The sequence below is a fragment of the Arachis hypogaea genome, chromosome 10 (assembly GCF_003086295.3).
Source record: "Arachis hypogaea cultivar Tifrunner chromosome 10, arahy.Tifrunner.gnm2.J5K5, whole genome shotgun sequence".
Classification (NCBI taxonomy): Eukaryota; Viridiplantae; Streptophyta; class Magnoliopsida; order Fabales; family Fabaceae; genus Arachis; species Arachis hypogaea.
The window spans coordinates 21,954,515-21,980,163 of NC_092045.1; the positions used below are offsets into that span (position 1 = coordinate 21,954,515).

At 33.7% G+C, this 25,649-nt stretch overlaps 5 protein-coding genes across 5 annotated transcripts; 3 read left to right on the forward strand and 2 right to left on the reverse strand.

Annotated features, from left to right (window-relative positions):
- Positions 1 to 7,212: 7,212 nt before the first annotated feature.
- On the forward strand, positions 7,213 to 7,656 carry LOC112718209 (coniferyl alcohol acyltransferase-like). Its single transcript, XM_072204128.1, has one exon. It carries the CDS (start codon positions 7,213 to 7,215, stop codon positions 7,654 to 7,656), a length of 444 nt encoding a protein of 147 aa, XP_072060229.1.
- A 2,610-nt stretch (positions 7,657 to 10,266) lies between these two features.
- LOC140172948 (coniferyl alcohol acyltransferase-like) lies at positions 10,267 to 11,446 on the forward strand. Its single transcript, XM_072204015.1, has one exon. It carries the CDS (start codon positions 10,382 to 10,384, stop codon positions 11,309 to 11,311), a length of 930 nt encoding a protein of 309 aa, XP_072060116.1. The 5' UTR covers positions 10,267 to 10,381; the 3' UTR covers positions 11,312 to 11,446.
- A 1,892-nt stretch (positions 11,447 to 13,338) lies between these two features.
- Positions 13,339 to 14,656, forward strand: LOC140175475 (uncharacterized). The gene is made up of 2 exons (XM_072204016.1): positions 13,339 to 13,596; positions 14,373 to 14,656. Exons 1-2 carry the CDS (start codon positions 13,369 to 13,371, stop codon positions 14,535 to 14,537), a joined length of 393 nt encoding a protein of 130 aa, XP_072060117.1. The 5' UTR covers positions 13,339 to 13,368; the 3' UTR covers positions 14,538 to 14,656.
- Positions 14,657 to 15,605: 949 nt separating this feature from the next.
- On the reverse strand, positions 15,606 to 16,564 carry LOC112717411 (proteasome activator subunit 4). The gene is made up of 3 exons (XM_029289378.2): positions 16,322 to 16,564; positions 15,981 to 16,075; positions 15,606 to 15,892 (listed from the first exon to the last, which is right to left on the reverse strand). The coding sequence occupies exons 1-3, from the start codon at positions 16,351 to 16,353 to the stop codon at positions 15,606 to 15,608; spliced, it is 414 nt and encodes a 137-aa protein (XP_029145211.2). The 5' UTR covers positions 16,354 to 16,564.
- Positions 16,565 to 16,660: 96 nt separating this feature from the next.
- LOC114924574 (proteasome activator subunit 4-like) lies at positions 16,661 to 17,978 on the reverse strand. The gene is made up of 3 exons (XM_029289460.2): positions 17,774 to 17,978; positions 17,618 to 17,694; positions 16,661 to 16,739 (listed from the first exon to the last, which is right to left on the reverse strand). Exons 1-3 carry the CDS (start codon positions 17,918 to 17,920, stop codon positions 16,733 to 16,735), a joined length of 231 nt encoding a protein of 76 aa, XP_029145293.1. The 5' UTR covers positions 17,921 to 17,978; the 3' UTR covers positions 16,661 to 16,732.
- Positions 17,979 to 25,649: the final 7,671 nt, after the last annotated feature.

Consider the following 25,649-nt stretch of genomic DNA (forward strand, 5'->3'; position numbering starts at 1 on the left):
CCATTCTGAAAACATTTCAGAGGGACATTTTCTTAGCATCTCTCTGTATCTCTCCCAGGCATCATAAAGGGATTCATTATCTCCTTGTTTGAAGCCTTGGATGCTTAGCCTTAGCTGTGTCATCCGTTTGGGAGGGAAATAGTGATTCAGGAATTTTTCTGACAGCTGTTTCCATGTTTTTATGCTGTTCTTAGGCTGGTTGTTTAACCACCTCTTAGCTTGATCTTTCACAGCAAATGGAAACAGTAGTAATCTGTAGACATCCTGATCCACTTCCTTATCATGTACTGTATCAGCAATTTGCAGAAATTGTGCCAGAAACTCTGTAGGTTCTTCATGTGGAAGACCAGAATACTGGCAGTTTTGCTGTACCATGATAATGAGCTGAGGATTCAGCTCAAAGCTACTAACTCCAATGGAGGGTATACAGATACTACTCCCATATGAAGCAGTAGTGGGGTTAGCATATGACCCCAGAGTCCTCTTGGACTGTTCATTCCTACTTGCTTCCATGATGGATTACAAGAGATAATTTATATGTTGATTTTATTTATTTTATAAAAGTGGAATAAATAAAAACAAAATATATAAAAAAAATTTAAAAATATTTTGTGAAATTTTTTTTTTTCGAAAAATTTTGAAATTGAAATCTGAAATTTATATAAAAATTTCGAAAATGTAGTTTTAAAATTAGTTAGAAAAGATATATATTTTTTTTTGAATTTTATGATGAAAGAGAAAAACACAAAAGACACAAGACTTAAAATTTTTAGATCTAATGCTCCTTATTTTCGAAAATTTTTGGAGGAAAAACACCAAGGAACACCAAACTTAAAAATTTTAAGATCAAGACACAAGAAAAACTCAAGAACACTTTGAAGATTCACAAGAACACCAAGAACAAAAGAAAGAACACCAAACTTAAAATTTTTAGAAAATCAAAATAAATTTTCGAATTTTATGAAAAGATTAACAAGAAAACACCAAACTTAAAGTTTGGCACAAGATTAAATCAAAGAAAAATTATTTTTTTGTAAAAGGTTCCAAAGGGGATAACCAATTATGAAGAACAACTACTAAAGCTCCAGCAAAATGGGCAGCAACTTCAGAGTTAATTTTTTTAAAAATGGATATAAGTAAAATCTTTTGAAAGTTATTGTTTGAAAAAGCACAAGAGAAACAAGAAAAACTAAAGATCAATCAAGAAAAATGAACAAGAACAACTTGAAGATCAAGGAAGAACCAAGAACACTAACACGAAAATTTTAAAGAAAATATAAAATATGCAATTAACACCAAACTTAAAATAAGACACTAAACTCACGAAAAATTAACAACTAATTAAGAAAAATAATATTTTTGAAAAGAAATTTTTGAAAAGAAACTATCCTATCAAAATTTAATGACTCTGTAACAACAAAAATAAATTATTCCTGATCTAAGAAATAAAATATGCCTTCAATTGTCCAAACTCAATAATCCCCGGCAACGGCGCCAAAAACTTGGTGCACGAATTTGTGATTCGCACAACTAACCAGCAAGTGCACTGGGTCGTCCAAGTAATACCTTACGTGAGTAAGGGTCGATCCCACGGAGATTATTGGTTTGAAGCAATCAATGTTTATTTTATTTGTCTTAGTCAGGATACCAATAGGATTCTTTAGCCTCGTATTTTAATAAAGAAAAGGGCATAAAATAAATAGTTATTACTTTAATAATGGAGAATAAAGCGTTACTTGTAGTGCAGTAATGAGAAATATGTTGGAGTTTTGGAGATGCTTTGTCCTCTGAACTTCAACTCTTCCTTGAAATCCTTTTCCACACGAAAAATCCCTTCTATGGCAAGCTCTATGTAGGGTGTCACCGTTGTCAATGGCTACTTCCCATCCTCTCAGTGAAAACGTTCCTATGCTCTGTCACAGCACGGCTAATCATCTGTCGGTTCTCAATCAGGTTGGAATAGAATCCATTGATTCTTTTGCGTCTGTCACTAACGCCCAGCCTTCAGGAGTTTGAAGCTCGTCACAGTCATTCAATCCCAAAATCCTACTCGGAATACCACAGACAAGGTTTAGACCTTCCGGATTCTCATGAATGCCGCCATCAATCCGGCTTATACCACGAAGATTCTGATTAAGGAATCTAAGAGATACTCATTCAATCTGACGTAGAACGGAGGTGGTTGTCAGGCACACGTTCATGGATTGAGGAAGGTGATGAGTGTCATAGATCATCACCTTCTCCATAATTAAGCGCGAATGAACATCTTAGATAAGAACAAGCGTGTTTGAATGGAAAACAAAGGAATTGTATTAAATCATCGAGACGCTGCAGAGCTCCTCACCCCCAACAATGGAGTTTAGAGACTCATGCCGTCACAAAGTATGTAATTCAGATCTGAAAATGTCATGAGGTGCAAGATAAGTCTCTAAAAGTTGTTTAAATAGTAAACTAGTAACCTAGGTTTACAGAATATGAGTAAACTAAGATAATTGGTGCAGAAATCCACTTCTGGGGCCCACTTAGTGTGTGCTGGGGCTGAGACTAAAGCTATCCACGAGTAGAGGCCTTTCTTGGAGTTAAACTCCAAGTTATGACGTGTTTTGGGCGTTCAACTCCGGATCATGACGTTTTTCTGGCGTTTAACTCCAGACAGCAGCATGTACTTGGCGTTCAACGCCAAGTTACGTCGTCTATCTTCGCGCAAAGTATGGACTATTATATATTGCTGGAAAGCCCTGGATGTCTACTTTCCAACGCCGTTGAGAGCGCGCCAATTGGACTCCTGTAGCTCTAAAAAATCCATTCCGAGTGCAGGGAGGTCAGGATCCAACAGCATCAGCAGTCCTTTTTCAGCCTAAGTCAGATTTTTGCTCAACTCCCTCAATTTCAGCCAGAAAATACCTGAAATCACAAAAAAAATACACACACTCATAGTAAAGTCCAGAAATATGATTTTTGCCTAAAAACTAATAATATTCTACTAAAAACTAATTAAAACATACTAAAATCTACATGAAATTACCCCCAAAAAGCGTATAAAATATCCGCTCATCATGCATGCACTTATATGATTGAGGCCTTATTTCACTAAGCTTACATACCCATATGGCCTTACCCTTTCATTATCCTTTGCAAACCAATGTTGAGCCTATTTTACCCCTTTGTTCTTTACTTTAGCTCATCATTAACTCTAAGCAAAAAACAATAATGTCCCTAATTTGAATCCTTGGTTAGCTTAGACTAGTGAGAGTGCTCACGAATTAAGTGTGGGAAAAAGTGGGTTTGGAAATGTTTGGTTTAAGAATTGGGTGTTGTATATCTTTATGAAAATGTGAAAGAAATATTTAGGACATGTTCATGCATTCAATAATTTAATCATATACATTGAGAAAATTAGTAAAAATAAAATAAAATAAAATAAAAAGAAGAAAAAGAGAAAAAGAAAAGAAAAAGAGCAAACAATAAAAAGGGGACAAAATGCCCCAAAGTAAATGGTGAAAGCAATGCATATGAGTTGTACTCAAATTTGGATGCATGAATATGTGAAAAAAATGGTTAATGGATAGTTAGGTTTTGTATTGTGATTACATGGATTGTCTTAAGTTAGGTGGGAAAAGTTTAGGTTAATTAAGGATTCAGATTTTAGTCCACTTAATCAAATACAATCCTACCTTGACCCTAACCCCATTACAACCCTTTAAAGACCTCTTGATTTGTGTATTTGTGCATTAAACTTTTGTTGATTGTTAGATGAAGAGCAAGCCTTAGAAATCAAGGTTAGTAGAGAATTGAGAGATCGAACCTTAAACACCTGAGCGATTAGAGTGTATACACTTCTAGTGAGGGTTCGATGCTCGATTCCTTGTTCCCTGCTTTCATGAGCTATTTTCTTCTTGCAAGTTATTTGTACTTTATTTTGTGATTTGAAGTAGTGAAATCCAATTCATATTTGTTCTTGAAGGATTTGTTTACTTTTAACCAAGTAGGTAGAAACATTTTGCATGTAGTTGCATTCACATAGATAGGTTGCATTTCATGAGTTTGGCTTTTCCCTACTCATTTATTTTATCTCCTTAAGCTAAGCATGAGGACATGCTAATGTTTAAGTATGGGGAGGTTGATAAACTACTATTTTATGGTTTATATTGTGTTTAATTGAGTGATTTTTATCAAATTCTTGCCCACTTATTCATATGATTTGCATGATTTTACAATTCCTTCCTAGTTTAGTTCTATGGTTGAAAACTTGCTTCCTAGAGATCTTTTAATTATGTATTTTAATTCTCCTTTATACCATTCGATGCTGTGATCTGTGTGTTAAGTGTTTCAGGCTTCATAGGGCAGGAATGGCTTAAAGAATGAAGAGGAAGCTTGCAAAAAGGGAAGGAGTGTAAGACCCGGTTAATTAACGGCTAATTAACCCATAAATGAGAATTTATTCTAGAAAGCCCAAAATGTTATTTTTATGGCTTAATGTGATAGAGGAGATTGAGACGAGAATTTCGGTACCAATTTTATAGAATTCGGACCAAGATTGGACCGAACGGGCCAAACCGGGCCAACCGGACCCAAAGTGGGCCCTTGGCCCAACATAACTAAACCAAATCCCTAGTTTTCAGCATTCTCTCTCCTTATTAAACACACTCACACATTGGACATGGAGGCCATGGAGGGAAGAACACTCTCTCAAGTTCTTTCTCTCACTTAATTTTCAAATCACCATAACTTTTGATCTAGAGCTCCGATTGCCGCTCCGTTTGTGGCCACACATTCACCGCGGAGAGCTCTACAAAATCCATACAATTAATCTTGAGGTAAGCCACGTTTTGATCTTCGAATTTTTAGCCTTGATTTCAAATTTCATGAGCAAAAATAATAAATTTTATTTTTTGTTGACAAATGTGATGAAAGTTTATGTATGTTGGATTAGTTACTTTAAAATTATATAAAAAAATTTCATTGTTTAAATTAGTCCTTCAAACTATGATTTAAAATTATATATCAATTTTGCAATGTTTAATTAGGAATATTCATAAACAAGTATAGCCATAAGTATTTTGATCTAACTTATAGTCATGTTCTCGGCTATTGGCACGCTTTTTAAGTGTAGCCATATCTTCTTGTAATCATCAACAGCCATGCTTATCAAGCATAGCCATATCTTTCCCTTAATTATTGGTATGCTTTCGAAGTGTAGCCAAAACCACCTTACTAGTAAGGGTGGCAAACGAGGCTAAACGAACGCATCGGGCCGACCTGCGTAACCCACTAAAAAAGGCGGGCCGGGCTAAAAAATTGGGACCACCAAATAGCAAAAGTTTGCCTAACCTGCACCGCTTAAACCGCGGGCTTTGGCGGGGCGGGGCGGGCTTCCCCTCCGGGCTTAGTTTTTTTAAGTGAGGGGGTATTTTTGTAATTTTTTGCCAAAACATAACTTCTCCCAACCTAACTTACAAGAGTATGAAGATAAAAATTGAGTGTTTTGGATTATGTTTATGTTACTTTGAAAACAATATTTATAATTATGTTTTGGATTATGTTTATTTTGCTTTGGAGAGAATATTTACTTATGTTTTGGATAAAAACTTGGTTTATAATTATGTTTATTAGATATTTTATAATTACAAAGACTTTAATGTTTGTGAATATAAAAAATATAATTTTTATGCCTTTAGAAATTATAAATTTATTAATATGGTTGTGAAATTATATATATTATTTAGTAGTTAATAGTAAAAAAAAGGAGCTTTGGCAGGCTAAGCCCGCCAGCCCGCAGTTAGGGGGCATGGTGGGATTCTAAGACCGCCTCACTAGGCGGGGCGGGGCGGGACGGGCTTCCTCGTTTGCCACCCCTACCCACTAGGCACGCTTCCAAAAGCGTGGCGATATGTACACTTTTTGGTATGCTTTTAAAGTGTAGCTATAGGTTAAGTGGTTAACATGGCAAGAGATGAAAGTATGGCAAAAAAAGCGTACCGATAGATCCACAAAAGTGTGGCGATAGAGTTGTTAGCACGCTTGCGGATGTGACCCTTTTAAAAACGTGTTGATAGCACAAAAAGCGTGGCAAAAAGCTATTGGTACGCTTTTCGCACTTTTCGTCACGCTTTAAAACCGTGGCAAAAAGCTTATTTCTTGTAGTGCATTTCAACATTTTAAGCTCAACCTCTTCCATATTCTAATCAGATTCATAAATCATATTCTAATCAATGAATCAACAATTAAAAATTAATATAGAATATTAGAATAACTGAAAAAACTTACTTGTTGACTGTTGTTGTAGTTGCAGAATCGAGTAGTGTAGTACATGTAGCAACACCCGCAGAAGAGAGGTAAGGGAGGGATGGGGACACGGCATGGCGTGGCGTGGCGAGATGCGAGCACTCACCAGGCGTTGGATGAGCGTAATACATATTAGACAGAGGGAGCAAGAAAACTAGCGACGAGCACGCAAGGGAGGACGAAGGGAGGGGCACGACGAGACGCGAGCGTACGGTGGATCCAATGAGAGCACATGATGCGGTGCATTTGGAGGAGACATGATTCGCCAGCACACGGTGTGGTGGATCTGGTGAGAGGCACCGCGACGGAGGTAAGCGTATGGTGGTAGTGAACTGAGGTGAGAGTGAGAGGGCTGGGGGAGAGGGGGCGGTACTGTGCCTCTGTGTGTGGGAGTGGGAGTGAGAGAAAATAATGCGAAAATAAGGAGGAGAGGATTTGCGATTTGAATTTAGGACAATATTACAATCAGATTTCTGACAAATAAATTCGTCGATAATGCTTTGCAAGTGATCAAAATGCAGCGTTGCATTAATAATGGTTACCAGCAGATAAATCCCCGGTAATGCTCGTATCAATTTTTTCATTTTCCCCCTCCATTATTTATTATAGACAGATTTATCGTCGAAAAATCAAATTCGACGGTAAATCCATCAGTAAATCTGCCGCTAACGTCCAACGCTAAATCCAACTGTAAATTCGATGGTATTCAACGTTTTTCTTGTAACGAACAACCGCGTGCATTGATAGATTATATATTATTAACAAGTCTTTGTCCATACACAAGTGTAAGGTATAACACCCGCCTATAAATACATGCTAACTAAACTTGTGAGCTCAAATTCATCAAATATTCTCAAAATCAAAATACATACATTTCTGGATGATTATCTAATTATATTTTTCTAGCCTATAACAAAATAATTAGCAATGGGTGTTAATGGAAAAGGAAAATTATCGTTTAGGGTGAGGGTGACCAATGAAGAGGTTGTAGCGGCGGTTTTGCCAATTCAAGACCATTGGCTACCACTCTCAAACCTTGACCTCATTCTTCCACCCATTGACGTTGGTGTCTTCTTTTGCTACAACAACAAAAACACACCAATGAGCTTTGGATCAATGGTGGTGTCCCTTAAGAATGCATTGGCTCAGGCTTTGGTTTCATATTATGCATTTGCTGGCGAGGTGCTGCAAAACTCCATGGGTGAACCGGAGCTTCTTTGTAATAACCGTGGGGTTGATTTTGTTGAGGCTGAGGCTGATATTGACCTTCAGAATCTTAACTTGTACAATCCTGATGAATCCATTGAAGGCAAGCTTGTTCCAAAGAAGAAGCATGGTGTCCTTACTGTTCAGGTACAATTATTTCAGTAATTGTCATTGCTATAGAAGGTGACTATGTTTTGTGGTGACTAAGGTTACCTATAGTTGACTGGCTAATAAGATTAAGACACATGGATGAAAAAGTTAGCTAGTGTATAACTAGTTTCAAGAAAAATATGGTAACTAAAAATATTATCACAATGGCAGAATGGTAATTACATGTCCTTGAACCATTTTTTTATGGACTGGGTTTTGAGTGAAATAGACAATAAACAAAAGAAAATAACATTATAATGGTATATTTCAAAAAATATGTGTCAAATTGAGATGAAAAATATAGTAATTAGATACTCAGTGAATTAAATAGTTAAAACTGGTTAAAAAAATGGATAATGCAAAATAAAGTAGTAAATATTGTATTCAGTACGAAAATAAAAATAGTAAACATTGTAATGTCTAATGCTCAGGATTCTATTATAAACAATTGTTATCATTTGTAACAATATTAAAGTAAAAACATTAATTAAAATGAAGAAAGTCGCTACTATTGTTCACATTTGTAGAACAAAATCTTAAATAGTGATGAAGTGTGAAAATCTATACTATATTTATACAATTGTAAGTCTTTAACATTTTTTTTAAAAAGAGTAAAATCTCTCTCAGTTGGTAAATTTTAAAATCTAATGATTAAGTTAATTACCATAAACGCTAACTATAAAATGATCCCGTTATTTTTTAATCTATGATACATTATTTATATTTTATAGATGTTTTAAGAACCATGAAAAGCATAAAAAAATTATTATTGCAATTTGTAACTTGTAACCAAAGAATTTTATACTAAACACTAAAAAGGTAACGAAATTCAATTTTATGTGAGAGAAATTGAAAACCATAAACTAATATTATTACAAATAATATTCAATTAATTATAAATTACTTAATTAATAAATAGAAGAACTACATATCCTCCATATTTGTAACTATTTTTTTTATTTGACTAAAATAAATTTTAATCTTTGTAGTTAAATATAAACCCTAAAATTTGTATAGTGAAACTAATTATCGTAAACGCTAACCACATAGATGACTCATTTATTTTTTTATCTACAATATATTACTTATATTTTAAATATGCTATGAGAACAATTAAAAATAAAAGAAAAAGATTGTTATTTATGAGAAAAATAAAAAAATGTACATTAACTTTATTATTAATAAAATTAAATAATTTAGATATGAAAATGTGAATCATATATATACCTTTTAAATTTTAAATTTTAAATCCTTAACTTAACAACTTTTAAATTTAATTTATTATAATCTCTATTTTTTGAATACTCAAACCTTTTGATCTAATATAAATTATTTTGACTACACCATAAATATTAATTCTGATACCATTAGTCGCAAATACATAGCTTCTTAACTTAAATAATCCCAAATTTAACGTGCTAATATTATTTATACATTTTACTTAAATAATGATACAATGCTTACTACTTTATTTTGTATCAACTCCTTTTTTTTTTTAAAATCACATTCTAACTATTTAATTTACTGAATGTTCAATTACTATTTTCTTTTATTTTGACACACATTTTTAGAACATTTCATTCTAATTCCATTTTTTTTTATTGTTTATTTTACTCAAAGCCCAATCCAATTAAAAAATAGTTGAGACATGTAATTACTATTCTACCATTGCAATAATATTTTTTGGACAACCGTATTTACTTTAAAGGGATACATTAGTTATTATTTTTTATCCATGTGTCCTAATTTTATTAGTCAGTCAACTATAACCACATTTAACCATCACAAAATATGGCCATCACAGAAGTCACCTACATAGAATAGTAATCTCTTATCTACAATTATACTTCTCATAAATAATACAGTTAATAAACTATATTTATATTTATAAACAAGATGGAAATAAAAGTACAAGAAGTGTGATGCGGTTGATTTTTTCATTCCTGAAATTTTTAATTATTTTACTATAAAAATATTTGAAAAAATACGTAAAACAATCTTGTATACAATAAAAAAAAAATGAACTACTAAATTGACATCTTAAAAACTTTTTACATTGACAAAAAGAATTTAGATATTCTAAATTTTGGATTTTCACTTTAAAGGATAAAATGTGATCTCTTATTATTAAATATTTTTTTTTCATATTTTTTTAGTCCTACTTATAAAATAAATAATGAGAGATCACACTTTATCCTTTAAATTAAAATTCAAAATATAGATGATCTAAATCCTAACAAAAATATCTTTCAAGGACTCTGAAAGATAAAATAGTCTCAGAAAACAATTACATGGCTAATGGAATTGATGACATGACAATAAATCATCTCTTTTTCTCATTTTCTTAGTTAACTATATAAACATTTTCTGTTAATAGAGACGTGATTAATTAATGTTTGGATATTTTTGTTGAATTTTAAAATTTTTAAAAAATTATCTTGTCTTTTTTTGAATTATTTAATTTAGAGTTGTTTTTGTCGACATCAAAAATTTTTTGGTATCAATTTAATAGTTAAGTCAAAAAGAATATTAGTTTGTATGATAAATTAACAATGTTTTGTTACATTTGCAACCATCAATTGTCATATAGTCAAATAATATTTTTGAAGATGTAGCGATGGGATTTTTAAGAGATGGCATTATATCATGAGTAAATAGTAGCATAATAAAAATGTGCAGGCAACACGTTTGAAATGTGGTGGAATAATAGTGGCATGCGCTTTTGATCATCGCATAGCAGATGCATACTCAGCAACACATGTTCCTAGTATCATGGGCCAAGATAGCCCGGCCCATGAAGCCCACTACCGTGGCCACCACCTCGGCACAACCGTGTTTTCGGCGCTCCCTCCTCATCCCTCGACGCCCTCTCTGCATCCAGCCTTCCCTTGACGACATGTATGTCCCCATCAATTCCCTTCCGCCACCATCTGAACTCGAACCCAAATCCGAACCCGATAATTTTGACTCACTCATAAGCCGGATATATTACATCACTGCTGATCAACTCTGCCGCATGCAATCACTTGCAAGCTCATCATTAGATCATATCAAGAATCGTACAAAGCTTGAATCTTTCTCCGCGTTCTTGTGGAAGATGGTTGCCATGGCTACATCCTCCACCACCACCGGTGGCGGAAAAAGGCTTGTTGTCAAGATGGATGTGGTGGTTGATGGAAGGAAGAGGCTGAGCAACGGTGACAAAAGCAAAGAAGCTATGATGGATAGTTATTTTGGCAATGTTGTTTCCATCCCTTTCGGTGGGAAACCGGTGGAGGACTTGGTGGAGAAGTCGTTGAGTTGGGTGACAGAAGAGGTTCACAAGTTTCTAGAAACAGCAGTGACGGAAGAACACTTCCTAGGGGTCATTGATTGGGTGGAAAAGCACCGTCCCTCACCAGTGTTGGCCAGAATTTATTGCGGCAACACAACTGATGTGGGACCCGCTCTTGTGGTGTCTTCTGGTCAAAGATTTCCCGAGTCAGAATTTGACTTTGGTTGGGGAAAACCTGTGTTTGGATCATACCATTTTCCTTGGGGTGGTGATGCTGGATATGTGATGCCAATGCCAAGTCCCAAGAGAAATGGTGATTGGGTGGTGTACATGCACCTTCTCAAACCCCACATACATTTCATCGAATCTATGGCAAATGATGTCTTTATTAATTAAGCCCTTCACTTGGGATTACCTCAACAATTAACATTTACTTCATGAGTTGTTGCTTAATTAAATTCGCTTTTGATTCTTGTCGTTGTTGATGTGGTTGTAATATTTAAGAATGGTAAAAACTTAGGTGTAGTTGACTTTACGTAAAATTGATAATTAATAGTCGTTAGATGATTTGGTTGTAATATTTAAGAATGGTAAAAACTGAGATGTAGTCGACTTTACGTAAAATTGATAATTGATAGTCGTTAGATGATTTGATTGATTTGACTAAATTTTTATCTAACGACTCTCAACTATCGACTTTACGACTACACCTGAATTTCATCTTTAAGAATATAATAAAAATGTTTTTCATTTATATAAAATTTCGGCTTTATTTATTTTTATAGTGGATGTCATAGTGAAATAAAAGTATCAAAGTCACGATCGTATATTTTTTTTCTCCCAAAATAAATTTATAGAAAATTTACGTATAAAAATTTCTTAAATTAAAGGTGTCAATTTATATATATAAAATATTAGACAAATAACATCAAGAGATGTGGAATTTATTTTGCACGTCAGCATTTAATTTTTTCTTTTTTAAATATATAATATATCACCACTTTTACTAAAATACCCTTTTAATTAAATAAAAATAAAAAACATTTATTTATTTAATTTTATAAAAAGACTTAAACATCTTTCCTTTGTTTGATTAGACAAAAATATCCTTTTAAATTAATCAAATTTTAAAATTAAAAAATTAAACAAAACAAAAATATATCTAAAAAAATTGTTTTTGAAATCTAGGTTTTAGAAATCCTTTTCATCTTGTCAAGTTCTTCTAATAAAAAATTGTTTCTGGATTTCAAAAATCTTCTTCATCTTCTCAAGTTCTTCCCTCCCCTTCGTATCTCTCTCTCTCCCCCGGAGCTCGCTCTCTCTCATCTCTCTCACCGTGGCGTCGCCGTTGCTCTCTGTCTCGTCATCGTCTTGCACATAGTCGCGCGCGCCTTCGTTGCGCTCTTCGTCGCCAGCGGCAGAAGCAGCAGGTTCAGGGGCTCGTCGTCTTCTTGCTTCGAGTGTCGCCGTCAGCCTCCTTCGCGATGATTGCTACGGTACGATGTTAAATGTTACAGAAGAATAAATATATCTGATTGCTACGGTACGTATCGGTATTTTGTGTTTATGTTAAATGTTACAGAAGAAAGAAGATATGGAACAAAAAATTGGTAGCTAAAGATTCCAACGAGAACTTTGTTCGCCAAGGTATATGGATTTCGACTTATATTTTATCTAATAGCATGCTTGGATTAGTAACTCTTATACATTGTCCCTCTTTCTGGCGAAACCTCTCATAATGCCAAAAACAGAACTTCGGCTTCAGATGATACTAGTATTATGGGTGTTAAGGTAGAAAAATCAGCAGAGTTTTCGTATGAGGAACTAGCCAATGCCACAAATAACTTCAATTTGGCTAAAAAGATTGGTCAAGGTGGTTTTGGTGAAGTCTATTATGGAGAGCTCAATGGCGAGGTTCATAATTTCTCTGTGTTACTAGTTTTGATTACAAGTATTTGAAAGAAAAGTTGCATATATTTTTTTATTAATGAGAAACTAAATTGCAGTTCTTTTAGTTGAATAGATGCTGCATGCATAGTCAAGTTTTATGTATGATAATACTGTTAGAGTATGATGAACTGTTTTCTCTCTATTCAGTTTCTTTTGGCAAACTAAGGATTAAAGTATGCTAACTATTATACATTAACTAAACTTGCAAAGTGTTGGTAGTTCTTTTTTTTCCCCATTAATTTAGTACATAGTTATGAGTTTATGAATGTTGAAAGAGTATTCCTTGATCTTCATCTCCTTATTTCCAATAAGAAGCAATAAAAGTAGAAGTTTTTCAGTATTAACTTCACACATTCACATTCTAGAAAGGAAAGTGAGCTTTTTAGATTTAATAATAGGATTCTCTTATTTGCAGATATGTATATGGAAGTGTTTCTCCCAAAATAGATGTATATGCTTTCAGAGTTGTTCTATATGAGCTTATTTCTGGAAAAGAAGCTTTGATGAGGAGTGGTGGTGCATCTGGTGCTGAATTGAAGGGCCTTGTGGCTTTGGTGATTATTAATGACTTTGCTATGGAGTTGCTTCAGATCGAGAAGCAGCTCAAGGACGAAGCTCGCAGAGAAGCCCTTAGAGTTGCCAATGAGGAGCGCAAGAAGCTCAAGGCTGAAGCTGCGCAAATCATGGCTCAGGAGCGCAAGATCGCACAACAAGAATTCAGAGAAACACTCGTGCGTTTTTCTTTTTCTTCTTCCCTCCCTTCTATGAATTTCGCTGTGCACACCAAGTGTTCAATGGTTTGCTTATTTGTTAGTTTGAGCTAATATGCACGTCAAATGTTTGTTAATTAGTCTCAATGGATAATTAGGTAGATATATGTGCTCAATGTTGTGTTCGTGCAGACGAGGTGCTTGATCTAATGACTGAACTACTTTTGAAATAAGTGTTGTTTTCTTTCTTTGGAGCCATAATGGCTTGTTGTTTTCTTTTTTGAAAATTGACTAGGCCTCAATCTGGCTTTGATGTTCCTTTCTGTGATATTCTTTTGCTTAGGCCAAATGTAAAGGGTTAGATTTTATCTTTTGCATTTGTATACCACACTATTGATTGACCCTTGTTCATTGTCATTGTTCATTACTTAGCTACGTAATCAACATTTCTAATATTATTGCCTTTATGGTCTTTGTTTTGTATTTAGCTGTCAGTTGGTTCATTCTGGTTTATACTTTACATTGCTAATCTGTCAAAAAATCCAGTAATAAAATAGGAACTAGTTTCATATTTGATTATGCAACATGTAGAAACAATAAAAATAAGTCAATAATCAGCTGACATGGAGTTTGGAGGTATAGTTTTTATATTTTGGAAGTCTAGTTTTCGAATCTTTCAGGTGCGCTAAAGAGATACTTTGACCTATTGTTGCACACAGCCTTGATTTCATGTGTTTAAGTTAAACCTCTTACAGTCTTTTGATGCGCTTATTGATGTGTCATTCTTATGAATCCAGTTAAAAGAAGGAGCTGAGAAACTTGAAAATTGGAGGATGAAGGTCAAAAATCATGGTGAGAAGATGGCAGAAAAGAAAGAGTTATTGCGTCAACAAAGCTCAAAGTGGATCGATGAAGCTAATCTTGAGGCACAAATATTGGAATCCATCGTTTCCTTTCGCTGAGTCCCTTATACTTCCACATTTGTTATGGTTGGGATCAATGTTGTGTTATATGTTACATAGAAGTTATATTTTTGTCCTATGTTCAATCAAGGTTGCATCATCATGCAAATAACGTATGCATTCGGGTTAGCCACTGCTACATTCAAGATGCATAATACACATGGAAATAAGTATGGATATTTTGGGTTAGTCTGGGATTATAGAGCAAGTACTAATGTACCAAGTTTGAATGCTTGAGTATGAAGTATTTAAGTAATAGTGACTGAGTTTTCCTTTTTGACCATTCTCTGAAAATTAATCTTTACTGTCATCAGTATTTATTTTAGTCTAGTGAGATGGAGAACATATTTCATAGTTAGACCATTTTTTGAGCTACATACCTATTTCAAGTGACAACTAGGATTATGAAACCACTGTATATTGTTCGATCATAACTTGTTATTTATAACTAATCTATAACAAATTAAAGAAGCAATATCACAAGTGAAATGATGTTGATTATCCATAGTCTCCCTTCTTACAAATAAAGAGAAACAAAATGTTCATCTAATAAATTCAGAATAACCTATAATTAAAAGCATCTTCACATAGTTCTTAATTAAAACTTCTGCCTACTATGTTATCATAATATATAGAAAAAGAAACTATCAGATCAAATGCAATAAAACAAAAACATAAAACTACACAAAGATTGTGTGAAGTGAAGCAACACTCCTTGCGGGTGTGTTTCATAAACCACATTCGGAAATATTTGTCACTTACACGCTATATATGGCAGAAACTGCAGAAATAGACCTTCATTTCTTAATGAAGAGTCATAGACTTACAATGAACTTCCTCTAGCTTACAGGGTCATTAGAAGATACACTTAACCTCTTACTAGTACATTATATGAACATGATGCGACCAGTTCAATGTGACTCCTCCGCATTCGTCGTTCTCAAAGTGTAACCACGAATGCCTCCAGCAAAATTTTACATGTGATGTTGGTGTATAGATATCAAGGTTGCTTCTTTCAAAAATGTAAAAAGCTTCATAGCAGAAAAACATCCTGAAGCACTTTCAGAATCACTTATGACCTCCATGACCTCCTCTAGAAGCACTTTCAGAATCACTTATGATATGAACATGAGAAAGACTATTGAGTGTCTCGTTGAAGAAACCCTCTTCCTGAAAGGTGTGAGTTAAAGCTTCTTCAAGGGATGACTTGGCATTGCCTTGCAAATCCTCGAGTACAGCAGATTTCTCACCAGGTGACAGCTTGTACGGTGATTTCTTTAAGAGTGTATTCAAAGCCGAAATTGCAAGTATCCTTGTCTGAGGAAGTTGACTTTTCAAATTCTTCAAAAAGTGGCCTATACGAGCAAAAGCATAAATAGTAAACACAATGCACAAAAGATAGCACAAAGGAGGATTCAAAAGTATATAACAAGCAATACAAACCAGCTGTTTCACTCAGGAGTCTAGTTGATGAATTTGGGTGGTTCCGAGAAGCCAAAGCTAGCAAGAGCAAAACTCTGTTAGCCATTAAATTATACCTGAAAGAGAAAAGTATTTTATTGAGCTAAGGCTTTGAATGTGCAAAATTATAAAATAGAAAGCATATGCAAGTCAAAAAGATGTAAAGCGGAAAGCAAAACAAGGATGAATAAGATAAAACAAAAGTAGTGAAGAAACAGAGCCTAAAGCATGTGTCAGGCCATCTCAATCTATAGTGAGTGTGAAACAACTTTAAAACCTAGTCAAATATGAAAAGAAAGAAGGCCAAATGAGTTGCCATTTACCGCCAATGCAAGCCAGTGGAATCAAAACTCATGGAGCCAACTTGAGAAACCAAATCTGAAAATCCCAGTCCACAAGTATGGTTGTCTTTGTCTGATATCCTAAAAAAGCTTTTAGATACTCCAGAAAATTGGATGTTGTACTTTACAAAAAGCTGTTGAAAATCAGGAACTATTAAATTATATCAAGACAATAAAACTACAATACAAGTCAACAATCATCTGAAGGGGATAAGTCTACCTCATTAATTGCTTTCTAAGCTTTTAAGGATTCATGATCAGAACTTCAAGGAGAAACCAGCAACGTATTAGTCTCTCAAATTACCCATACCACAACAATTTCTAACTACAATGAGAAACAATGAAAATGGAAATACCTTGAGAGAATAGCCATGATAAATGAAGAGAATGACTTCAGATCCTGGAATCAAATAAAGCATATAAGAGACATGAAACTAATAACCACCCAGAAAGACAATTTAAACAAAATGCTTGATCATCACCGTAGTCAACTGTTTAAGAACCGTTTGTGAGGCAAGGACCGAACAAGAACCCAGCACTGCATATTCCTCAGCATTGGAATCCTGCAACTTGTTGGTAAGGGTGATAACAGACTTAGAGATCACAGACGGCCATCTCTTGATTAGCTTCACTAGAGCTTTTCCTGCAAGCCTAGCACCATATATCAAATTAAATCAGCCGCAAAAACACTAGTGACATCAAGTAACAGTAAAAAATTGTTGGACTAAAGTTTTAGATCAAGTTAAACATTAACAAGCTCATCAAAACATACTTTGAATTTTACGATGATGTCATTGTGCATAATATTCTTTTCTATATTACTTTTGGTAGACCACAATTTTAACAGAGAAGATAAGGAAACAACAACATGAATAGTGAAGACATCATACTAAGCACCCATGATAGACATTGTAAAACTTTCTAAAGGCTAGTTAGTAGTGAATGAACAAAATGTTAAATGAAAACAATAAAGAAGATTGCAACCAATAAAACCCATTTCATGCTTTCATTTTTTTCTTCACAAAATTCTAAACAAAAAAACACTCAAAATGTAACAGAAAATGAAAATAGAATTGAAATTGCAACCAAACAGGCCCTAAAATCCTATTTTCTGATTTCACTTTTTCCTTCACAAATCTTAAAAATAAAGAAGATTGAAGATGAAAACTGAAAATATAAACAGAAATGCCAACCAAACATGCACTGTCCTTCCCCCAGAATTCGCAAACACACCCTAATAAAACACAACAAAACTCACACAACCAGCTATATACATACCTGTACTGATCTATTGGATAATAATGAACCTGACTTCCAAGAAGGGATCGTAGAACATGATCAGCAGCCCCATTAACCTGTCATTGAGAATAAGAATAACCAAGGTCAGATATGTACTAGTAGAACATTATCAACAAGGTTGAGAGAGAATAAAACCTTCCAGGATGGTGAGTCAAAAGCCAAGAAGACAGCTTCTTTAAATTGATCCTTATAGCGGAGTATTGCCGGACCGCCAAAAGTGATGCCAACTGATAATATTTTTAATTGATAAACTCTTATAAACTGATAAACAAAACCAGTCATTTACCATCCAAAGGAAATGCTCAAGCAGGGCTAGTTCAAACTACACATAAATCCAATCCATGCCCTACATTTCACAAGCACTAAAGTAATGCTTCAAAGCATAACTACATGAAAAGAAACATATCAATAGCATCACATTCACATTAATCGCATTATTTGACTTTTCTAAAGTCAAAACCAATCCAAAACATATTAAGATACATACATGTAAATCTAAATAGACATATGAGCCGAGTAAGTTATTGTTTTAAATTGAAAGGGATTTTAATTTTAGTCCACATCTTCTCTATTTGGACTTGTTATTGTTTCTATCTTACCATTCCTTTTATTTTAAATCATTTCTAATATAAGGCCCCTGAAAAGAAATTGGGTTTGGCTACCAGTCAATCAAGTTGGTGTTGGGGGACATTTTCACTTACAAGTCAGCAAGGATATTCAGCTTAACAATTTCAACACGCATATTCAACAGTTTCATATTTCAAGCTTTCAACAAGGATATTCAGCTTAACAATTTCAACAAGCATATTCATATTCATAACAGTTTCATATTTCCAGTACAAATCAACAAAACAACAAATTTACAACTTACAAGTCAGCAAGGATATTCAGCTTAACAATTTCAACAAGCATATTCAACAGTTTAATATTCCAAGCTTTCAACAAGGATATTCAGCTTAACAATTTCAACAAGCATATTCATTTTCATAACATCAAGTCAGCAAGAAGTGCAGAAAAAAAAGTAAGTTTACAACTTACAAGTGCAATGCAGAACATAGCGGGTGTAATGCATTTGACAGAACAATCATTAAACTTCAAGTGCAGAACAGAGCAGAAGCAGATTACAGAACTGGAGCTTACCTGTTTGACAGAGTCACAGAGCAGAAGGGCGAGGCAACGGCGAGTTCGACCGGAAAAGCAAGGGCGACTGGGCGAGGGCGACGGCGCTGGAACGGCGAGTTCGACTGCGCCGCAACGGCGAGTTCGCGGCAACAGCGAGTTCGCGGGTGGCGGGTCTGTATCTGTCCTGTTCCTACTCCCTTGGTTGAGTTGGTTCCTTCAGAGTTCACACCGGCGGTGAGACGAAGAGGATGACGGCGGGCGACTGGGGGCTGGGGGCTGGGTGAGTGAGGTGAGGCAGACTGGCGGAGGGCTGATAGGGTTAGGCTTAGGCGCCGTTAGGGTTGGAGGGAAAAGGGGAGGGAAAGTGGAAACTAGGGTCGGGTGGGGGTGGGGGTGGGGATTGGTACCCCTTATGGCTTTTCTTCTTTTTTTTTTTAAAATAAACCAAAACGACATCGTTTTGGAAAAGGAATAAAAGAAAAAAAAATTTCTGAACCGGTCGGTTAACCAGAAACCGCCGGTTTTCCGGTTTTCATCAAAACCGGCCGGTTCAACTCGGTTCGAAACGGCTCTTTCCTTATCCGGTTACATCACTCAACCAGATCGGTTCTGGATCCGGTTCACCGGTTTTCCGATCGAACCGGCCGGTCCAGTCCGGTTCTTACAATAATGGCTCCAGCACTTGCCTTTCTTCTTTTTTTATTTTTTCTTTTTTATATTTTTTTCTTAAAAACCAGACGGTTCTACCGGTTCATTGGTTACCCGCCGGTTCGACCGGTTATTTGCCAGACGATTTCTAGACTTATCCGGACCGGTTAGTTGACTGGATCCCGATTAATCCGGTTGAACCGGTCAGTCCGGTTGAACTGGTCAGTCCGGTTGAACCGGTCAGTCCGGTTGAACCGATCAGTCCGGTTCGATTTTCAGAACCATGCTGGTTAGGGTTCCTCTAACCAACGGCACCGTTTTGAGCAAATTTAAGAAAATCGGTTGGGTCCCGGATCAGTTCGACCATCCGGTTCTCGACCGATTTAACGGTCCAACGACGATTTCTGAATCTTTCGGTTTTGATATATGACCGATTCGTTTTTTATACCGGTCCACGGTTCGATCGACCGATTCGAACCGGTTTTCAAAATCATGGTCTGAGCCGCTATTTTTTTCGGTTCACGATTTGACCGGTTCGAGCAGTCGATTCGAAACCGTTTGCAGAACTTGGCGTTTTTCAATTATTCCAAAAATTTGTATAGGTGACGGTTCGGTTCGACTGACCAGTTCTTGGCCAGTTCGACGGTTCAATTGTGGTTATTGAGATTGGGGGTTTTAACATTTGTCTGTGTTGTTTTTTGTAGCGGTTCATGGTTCAATCGGTTCAACCGGCTGGTCCGAACCAATTTTCAAATATAAATTATAACTATTCTCTCATGTTTTTATTTTAAAATGCTTAATACATTTTAGTATCAAATTTTCAATTAAGCTTACAACACAGAAGTGGTTCAAGGAATTAAAATGCTAGAGTGAAACTTAATCTTCACCTAAATTCAACCATAATCGAACGAAAGATAGAAACATTAATTTTCAACAAGAGTCCATAAAAAATATAGTGCATAATAATTTTTTAAGTAAAAGAGATGAAACTAACAAGTCTTAGTAGTTAATATAATCTAAACATGACTACATGACAATTACGAATATTTAATTTTTGTTTGACTCCTTTTGTTTATACTTATTGTAATTCCTGGTAGCATATTCAATGACATTATGCAGCATCAAGTTGTGGGGCCTTAGAATCAAATCCAACGCAAGTTGCATCCTTGTACCATGATTAACCTGAAAAATATAAGTATTTTAGGTTACCAACAAAACCATACACATTAGCAATTGTAGTACTTCTTTTTCTAGCAAAAGAAAATTACATTTATTGTATAACTGTACGTCTTCCTGTAGTTTGTCATCCAAGTTGCCACCCATACCCCACAATCATTGCTGTGTTAAATAAGACGTGGTTAGCTTATGCAGATAAAAATTTAAAAGAGGAAAACACAAATACAGATATTCCTTACGAGTCAGGAGCTTGCTCTCCTGTTTCTAGCATATCCACAAATGCAAAATCAAGTATCCTTGGCCTGAACGGAGTGTTGTATTTATAGAACGAGTCATACTTGAGCATATCTTCCAGATATTTTGCCTATTTATATAGGAAAAAATTAAATAAAGGACAATATTTGAAACCTAAAAAAATGTTATAAAAGTGAAAATGGGGAAAGTTAATTTACCAGCTTTACTATACTTGATCTCTTTTGCTCTTTATTTGTAGCAATCGGTAGGGAGTCTAGCAGAATTGTTTGATGATTGCACAAATAAAAAACAACCAGATACCAATGTGTATTGTTCTCGTTGACAGGTAAAAAAATCTAATACCAACTTTCACGTATTAGAATATTACTAGATACATTTTTTTAAAGGTATATATCAGTTCATAAATATAAATGCCATTAAATAATAAAAAAAATTAAAAATACAATAAATTATATACCTTTTTTAGACCTTCATTAACTTTTCCCATAAATTCTTTTTGATAATATTTCAACAGAACTTCAATTTTGGTATCACATTGCAGTATGAATTGCTGAATTTAATAGTTAGGGACTAAGTCAATGACACCAATTAAGTCATAAGATAAAATAAATAAAAACGATAACAAGTTTGAAAAAGACATTGTGTATCGAAAACATAGCTGGCAAATACCAGTGTGTTTGACATCCTATTTCTTTCTCCTGCATGGTTAGTATAGTAGCCACCAAATCTAACACCTATGTGGTAAATAATAAATATATTAGGAATTAAAGTATGCTAGAGATAGCAGTTTAATTATGCACTTACATCCCCATGTACCCGCTCCTTGGGAATTAATGACTTGAAATTGTCACGAGTTCCGCTAAATTTGTTTGTTGTCACCAAATACTCATCACTACAAATACGAATCACATTAATATTGAACTATTTTTTTAATTTTTAGTATATAGATAATGAGATATTTAACCTTCGTTTATTTGGTGCAAACACATAGGTTGCCATTTTAATATCTAAGTCATCCAAATCCATGTATGCAGGAGGCTTAAATAAAATCGGAATCCACTGCAAAAAAAAAAAATTGGTGAGATCACAAAGTTATGTAACCGTAGAGGATTCATGCGAATGCCTGAGATATGAGAACTTATAGATGGCCATTCAATTCTTCGTTTATTGTGCTCGATATTTTCTTGGTTTAGGGTAGACATGCTAATAGAATATCCACTTGGTGTACTCTTTTTTAAGAGTGTCTTTTGCTCCTCAGTTACAGATTTGTGTGAGGTCCCTGGTGGAGTTTTTTTATTTTTTGAAAAGTTGTCTTTAATGGAGGCAGCCTTCACACTAACCTTATTTTCAGACAAATGTGAATTCCAAACAATTCTTCTCTTGGCCTTATATATCTTCTTATTGCGTACGCTTGTCTGTTTTGATGCCTTTTTATTTGTACCAAAGTCAAACTGATGATGTTGTGGAGACTTTAGCAGTTTAAGAATTTCATCTGTATCTCTTGGATTAGTAGATTTAAAAGGATATAAGAAAGTAGGAGGCTGAAAATTTGTGACAGTTGGACCTACAATAAATGATGGTGGGAATATGTTGTATAGTGATGGATGCATGGTTGTCGGATATTGGTTAGAATATACTGCAGCAGTATAAAAGCCAGGGTAGATAGAATACACAAATTGGGGCATGTGTGGTATATGGTTCAAGTACGAATAATGTAAGAGTTGGTTATCAATAGCATTAATGCTAACATCTCTTATGTCTCTCTTGTAATCTCTACGTTGAGATGATCCGGATGATTTTCGCTTACCCATATCAAACACTCAAATATATATGTAACACAATTAGAATTATAATGTGAATATAATTTGCTAATGATATGCTGAGGAGTGTTCTTATATATATACAAAAATTTTGTTTGTTTATTTTTTATTATTGAAAAATATCTTTCAAAGAATTTTATTGTTATATATATATATATATATATATATATATATATATATATATATATTATATAATATAATTATAAAGAATGTGTATCTATGATTATAATTTAAAAAGATTTACTATTTAAAGTAGATATTATTTTTTTATAAATAATTTAAAATAGATCATATTATTCAAATTTATTATTTTAACTTGATATTATAATGTACATGCTAAAGATCTTATAATGCGAAAGGCTTTGCCTATTAATACATAATATTTATTAATAAATATTTTTTTTTTAAAAATCATAACATTACCAAAACATGCTAATTTTAACTTTATTATTCTATGTGATAATAAATAGGTAATATTTAATAATAGTTATATAGTATTTTCAAAATTATATATTCAAAATTATTATATTTAAAATTTTTATTTTTTCTAAAATTTTGGTAATTTTTATTATTTATTTATTTATTTATTACTTTTATGATTTTTTGTCTTTTTTTTTTCTCATTAGATAAAGATCATAAAAATAAAAAAATAAATAAAAATAAATATTTAATTAATAAAAATTACTAAAATTTTAAGAGAAATAAAATTTATCAACGTAAAAATTATAAAAAATAAATAAAAAATAATTAAAGATATATTTATCTCCTTATAATAAGATTTGATTCATTTTCTTAAATATTATAAAAAGATTTGATTCGTTTTCTTAAATATTATAAAAAGATTTGGTCTTTTTTAATAATTTTAGTATTAAAGATTCTTTTTAATAATTAAATCTTTCTAGCGGTCCTTTAGAATAATTTTTCCTAATATTTTTAAGTTACTGAAAATTTATTTTGTTTATTAATACATGATTTAAAATAGATATTATTATTTTAGCTTATTTTAACTTATAACTCTACGTAATTCTAGTATTTAAATTTGTAATATTGATTTAGATATAATATTGATTTTGATGGAATATATGATTTACTTATAAATAATATAATTAATGTGATTTATGTTGATTATAAACTAATTAGATTATCAATAATTAGAATGAATATTTGCATTTAATATAGATTTAGCGTAAATTGATATATAATAACAACTCTCTTTTATCATTGTTATGTATTTTTATTCTGAAACACATAACACTACAAGCTAATTACAATGGTAAGAACGCGAAGAAATAATCGAGCTACTTCTGTTGAGGCAAGTTCTATTCCTAACATGAAGATCTGTCAAGAACCAACTAAAATTCTGAACAAGTACGTACTATTTTTTTTGGTTTCTTGTATTATAAATTTATTCTAAATGATCTTGTATAATTTGTTAATAATGAGTATATTTATTTACATATTTAATTAAAAGAATAAAATAAAAATTATGTTAATTCTTTAAAAAAAAAAGAGACAAATGCTGCCACTATCCCTTCCCCCTTCTTTCTCCAAAAGGAGACCAAACCCAACCCTAAAAGGTAAAAACTCCATTAGAGCAGCTATCCATCCTCACCATATAACACCTCCTGACGGGCATCTCCTCCATCCCCGTTGGTCCTTCCAAAACAAACCTACTTCTGTTTTATTTTCTTCTTTTTCACTCTGGCGCAGCATTGTCCACTGGGGAAAAGTAACTGGCTAATGGGAGACTTGTTCCCCGTCTTAGCTTCGACCTCCCAGTCACAGCACAGACATGCCTGACTGACAGCCTTGTTCCGAGAATCTAAAGAACCCCCAAACAAAGTAGCCTCAAGCTCCTCTCCTCCTTCGTTCAATTTCCATTCTTGAACCAAACATTAATTTTTCTTCCAATGCTTCTCAGCCTAGTGCAGCACTTTCTACTCCCACATTACAAATCTTGTTGGCCCCCCTTGTGCTAAAGCAAGTGAAGAACAAGGAAATGCATGAGAAATACATCAATCCAACTATTTCCCCCTCCTCCTTCATTCAATTTCTTTGAGTATTCTTGTTTTTCTGAGGTAATTTCTTTGATTGTTAATTGTTATTAACAGGAAGAATTGTTGATTTTTGTTTTTGTTGAGTTAATTACTATTGCTTTTTTTCAAATTTCGGAGTTAGTTTTTTACTTTGATCTGAATTTTTGTGCTATTGATCTAAATCTCGGAATTTTGTTCTCAGTTAGTTGTACATATTCTTCATGTTAATTATATTTTTGTATTCTTTTATGTAAAAGCTATATGGACTTGGGTTTTTTTCACATTGAATAAAATGAGATTTTGACCCTGCATGCAATGTTCTAATGTTACAGTGAACCCAATCCATCATTGAAGGACAGAGTGACTTTAGATTCATTAGCTAATTCTGTTGAGCAATTGACCCAAATAGTCCAATCTCTTGTTCAACGATTGAAAAATAATGTTAGAAATTTCTTTAGCTATAAAGGAGATGTTATCAGTTGAAATTTACCCTTTGTTAGTGTAAAATTGCATTGGCAGGTGGTGGAATCAGCTTCTTGTGTATCATTGGTGCCATGAATTAAAGTTTTCTATAATTCTATCCCTTTTTCCTATATTAAAATCTTATAATTTTTTAGACTTGAGAATTAGTGCAACCTATGAAAACAAATGAACAATGAAGTATGGTTTATCTTACACCAGGCAGAATTGTTACTACTAGATACTGCATATGGTTCCCTTTGAAGAGGTAAGATAAAATATTTAAAAAAGAAAAAAAAAGGAAATACTATGAAAATTAATCTCTTATTCCTCTTGTCTAGTACTTTTTAGCATATAATATCAGTATTTAAAACAAATTATGAAGACTATGAAATTTCCTTTTGCAGTCTCAATTCATATGCACTGTTGTTTGGTGGTGTGTGGTGTGTAAAATATAAAATTGTGATTTTTGTTTACAGAAAGAAAAATGGAGTA

Excerpts from the sequence above, each read along its gene's own strand:
- LOC140172948 (XM_072204015.1), top strand. The coding sequence starts at position 10,382 with ATGCATACTCAGCAACACATGTTCCTAGTATCATGGGCCAAGATAGCC.
- LOC112717411 (XM_029289378.2), bottom strand. The coding sequence starts at position 16,353 with ATGAGTTTTGATTCCACTGGCTTGCATTGGCG. Across the intron at positions 16,076-16,321 it reads TCCACTGGCTTGCATTGGCG|GTATAATTTAATGGCTAACA; the intron begins GTAAATGGCAAC and ends TTTCTCTTTCAG. Across the intron at positions 15,893-15,980 it reads ACTCCTGAGTGAAACAGCTG|GCCACTTTTTGAAGAATTTG; the intron begins GTTTGTATTGCT and ends TTGCTCGTATAG.
- LOC140175475 (XM_072204016.1), top strand. The coding sequence starts at position 13,369 with ATGAGGAGTGGTGGTGCATCTGGTGCTGAATTGAAGGGCCTTGTGGCT. Across the intron at positions 13,597-14,372 it reads AAGAATTCAGAGAAACACTC|TTAAAAGAAGGAGCTGAGAA; the intron begins GTGCGTTTTTCT and ends TTATGAATCCAG.
- LOC112718209 (XM_072204128.1), top strand. The coding sequence starts at position 7,213 with ATGGGTGTTAATGGAAAAGGAAAATTATCGTTTAGGGTGAGGGTGACC.
- LOC114924574 (XM_029289460.2), bottom strand. The coding sequence starts at position 17,920 with ATGACTGGTTTTGTTTATCAGTTTATAAGAGTTTATCAATTAAAAATA. Across the intron at positions 17,695-17,773 it reads TTGACTCACCATCCTGGAAG|GTTAATGGGGCTGCTGATCA; the intron begins GTTTTATTCTCT and ends TCTCAATGACAG.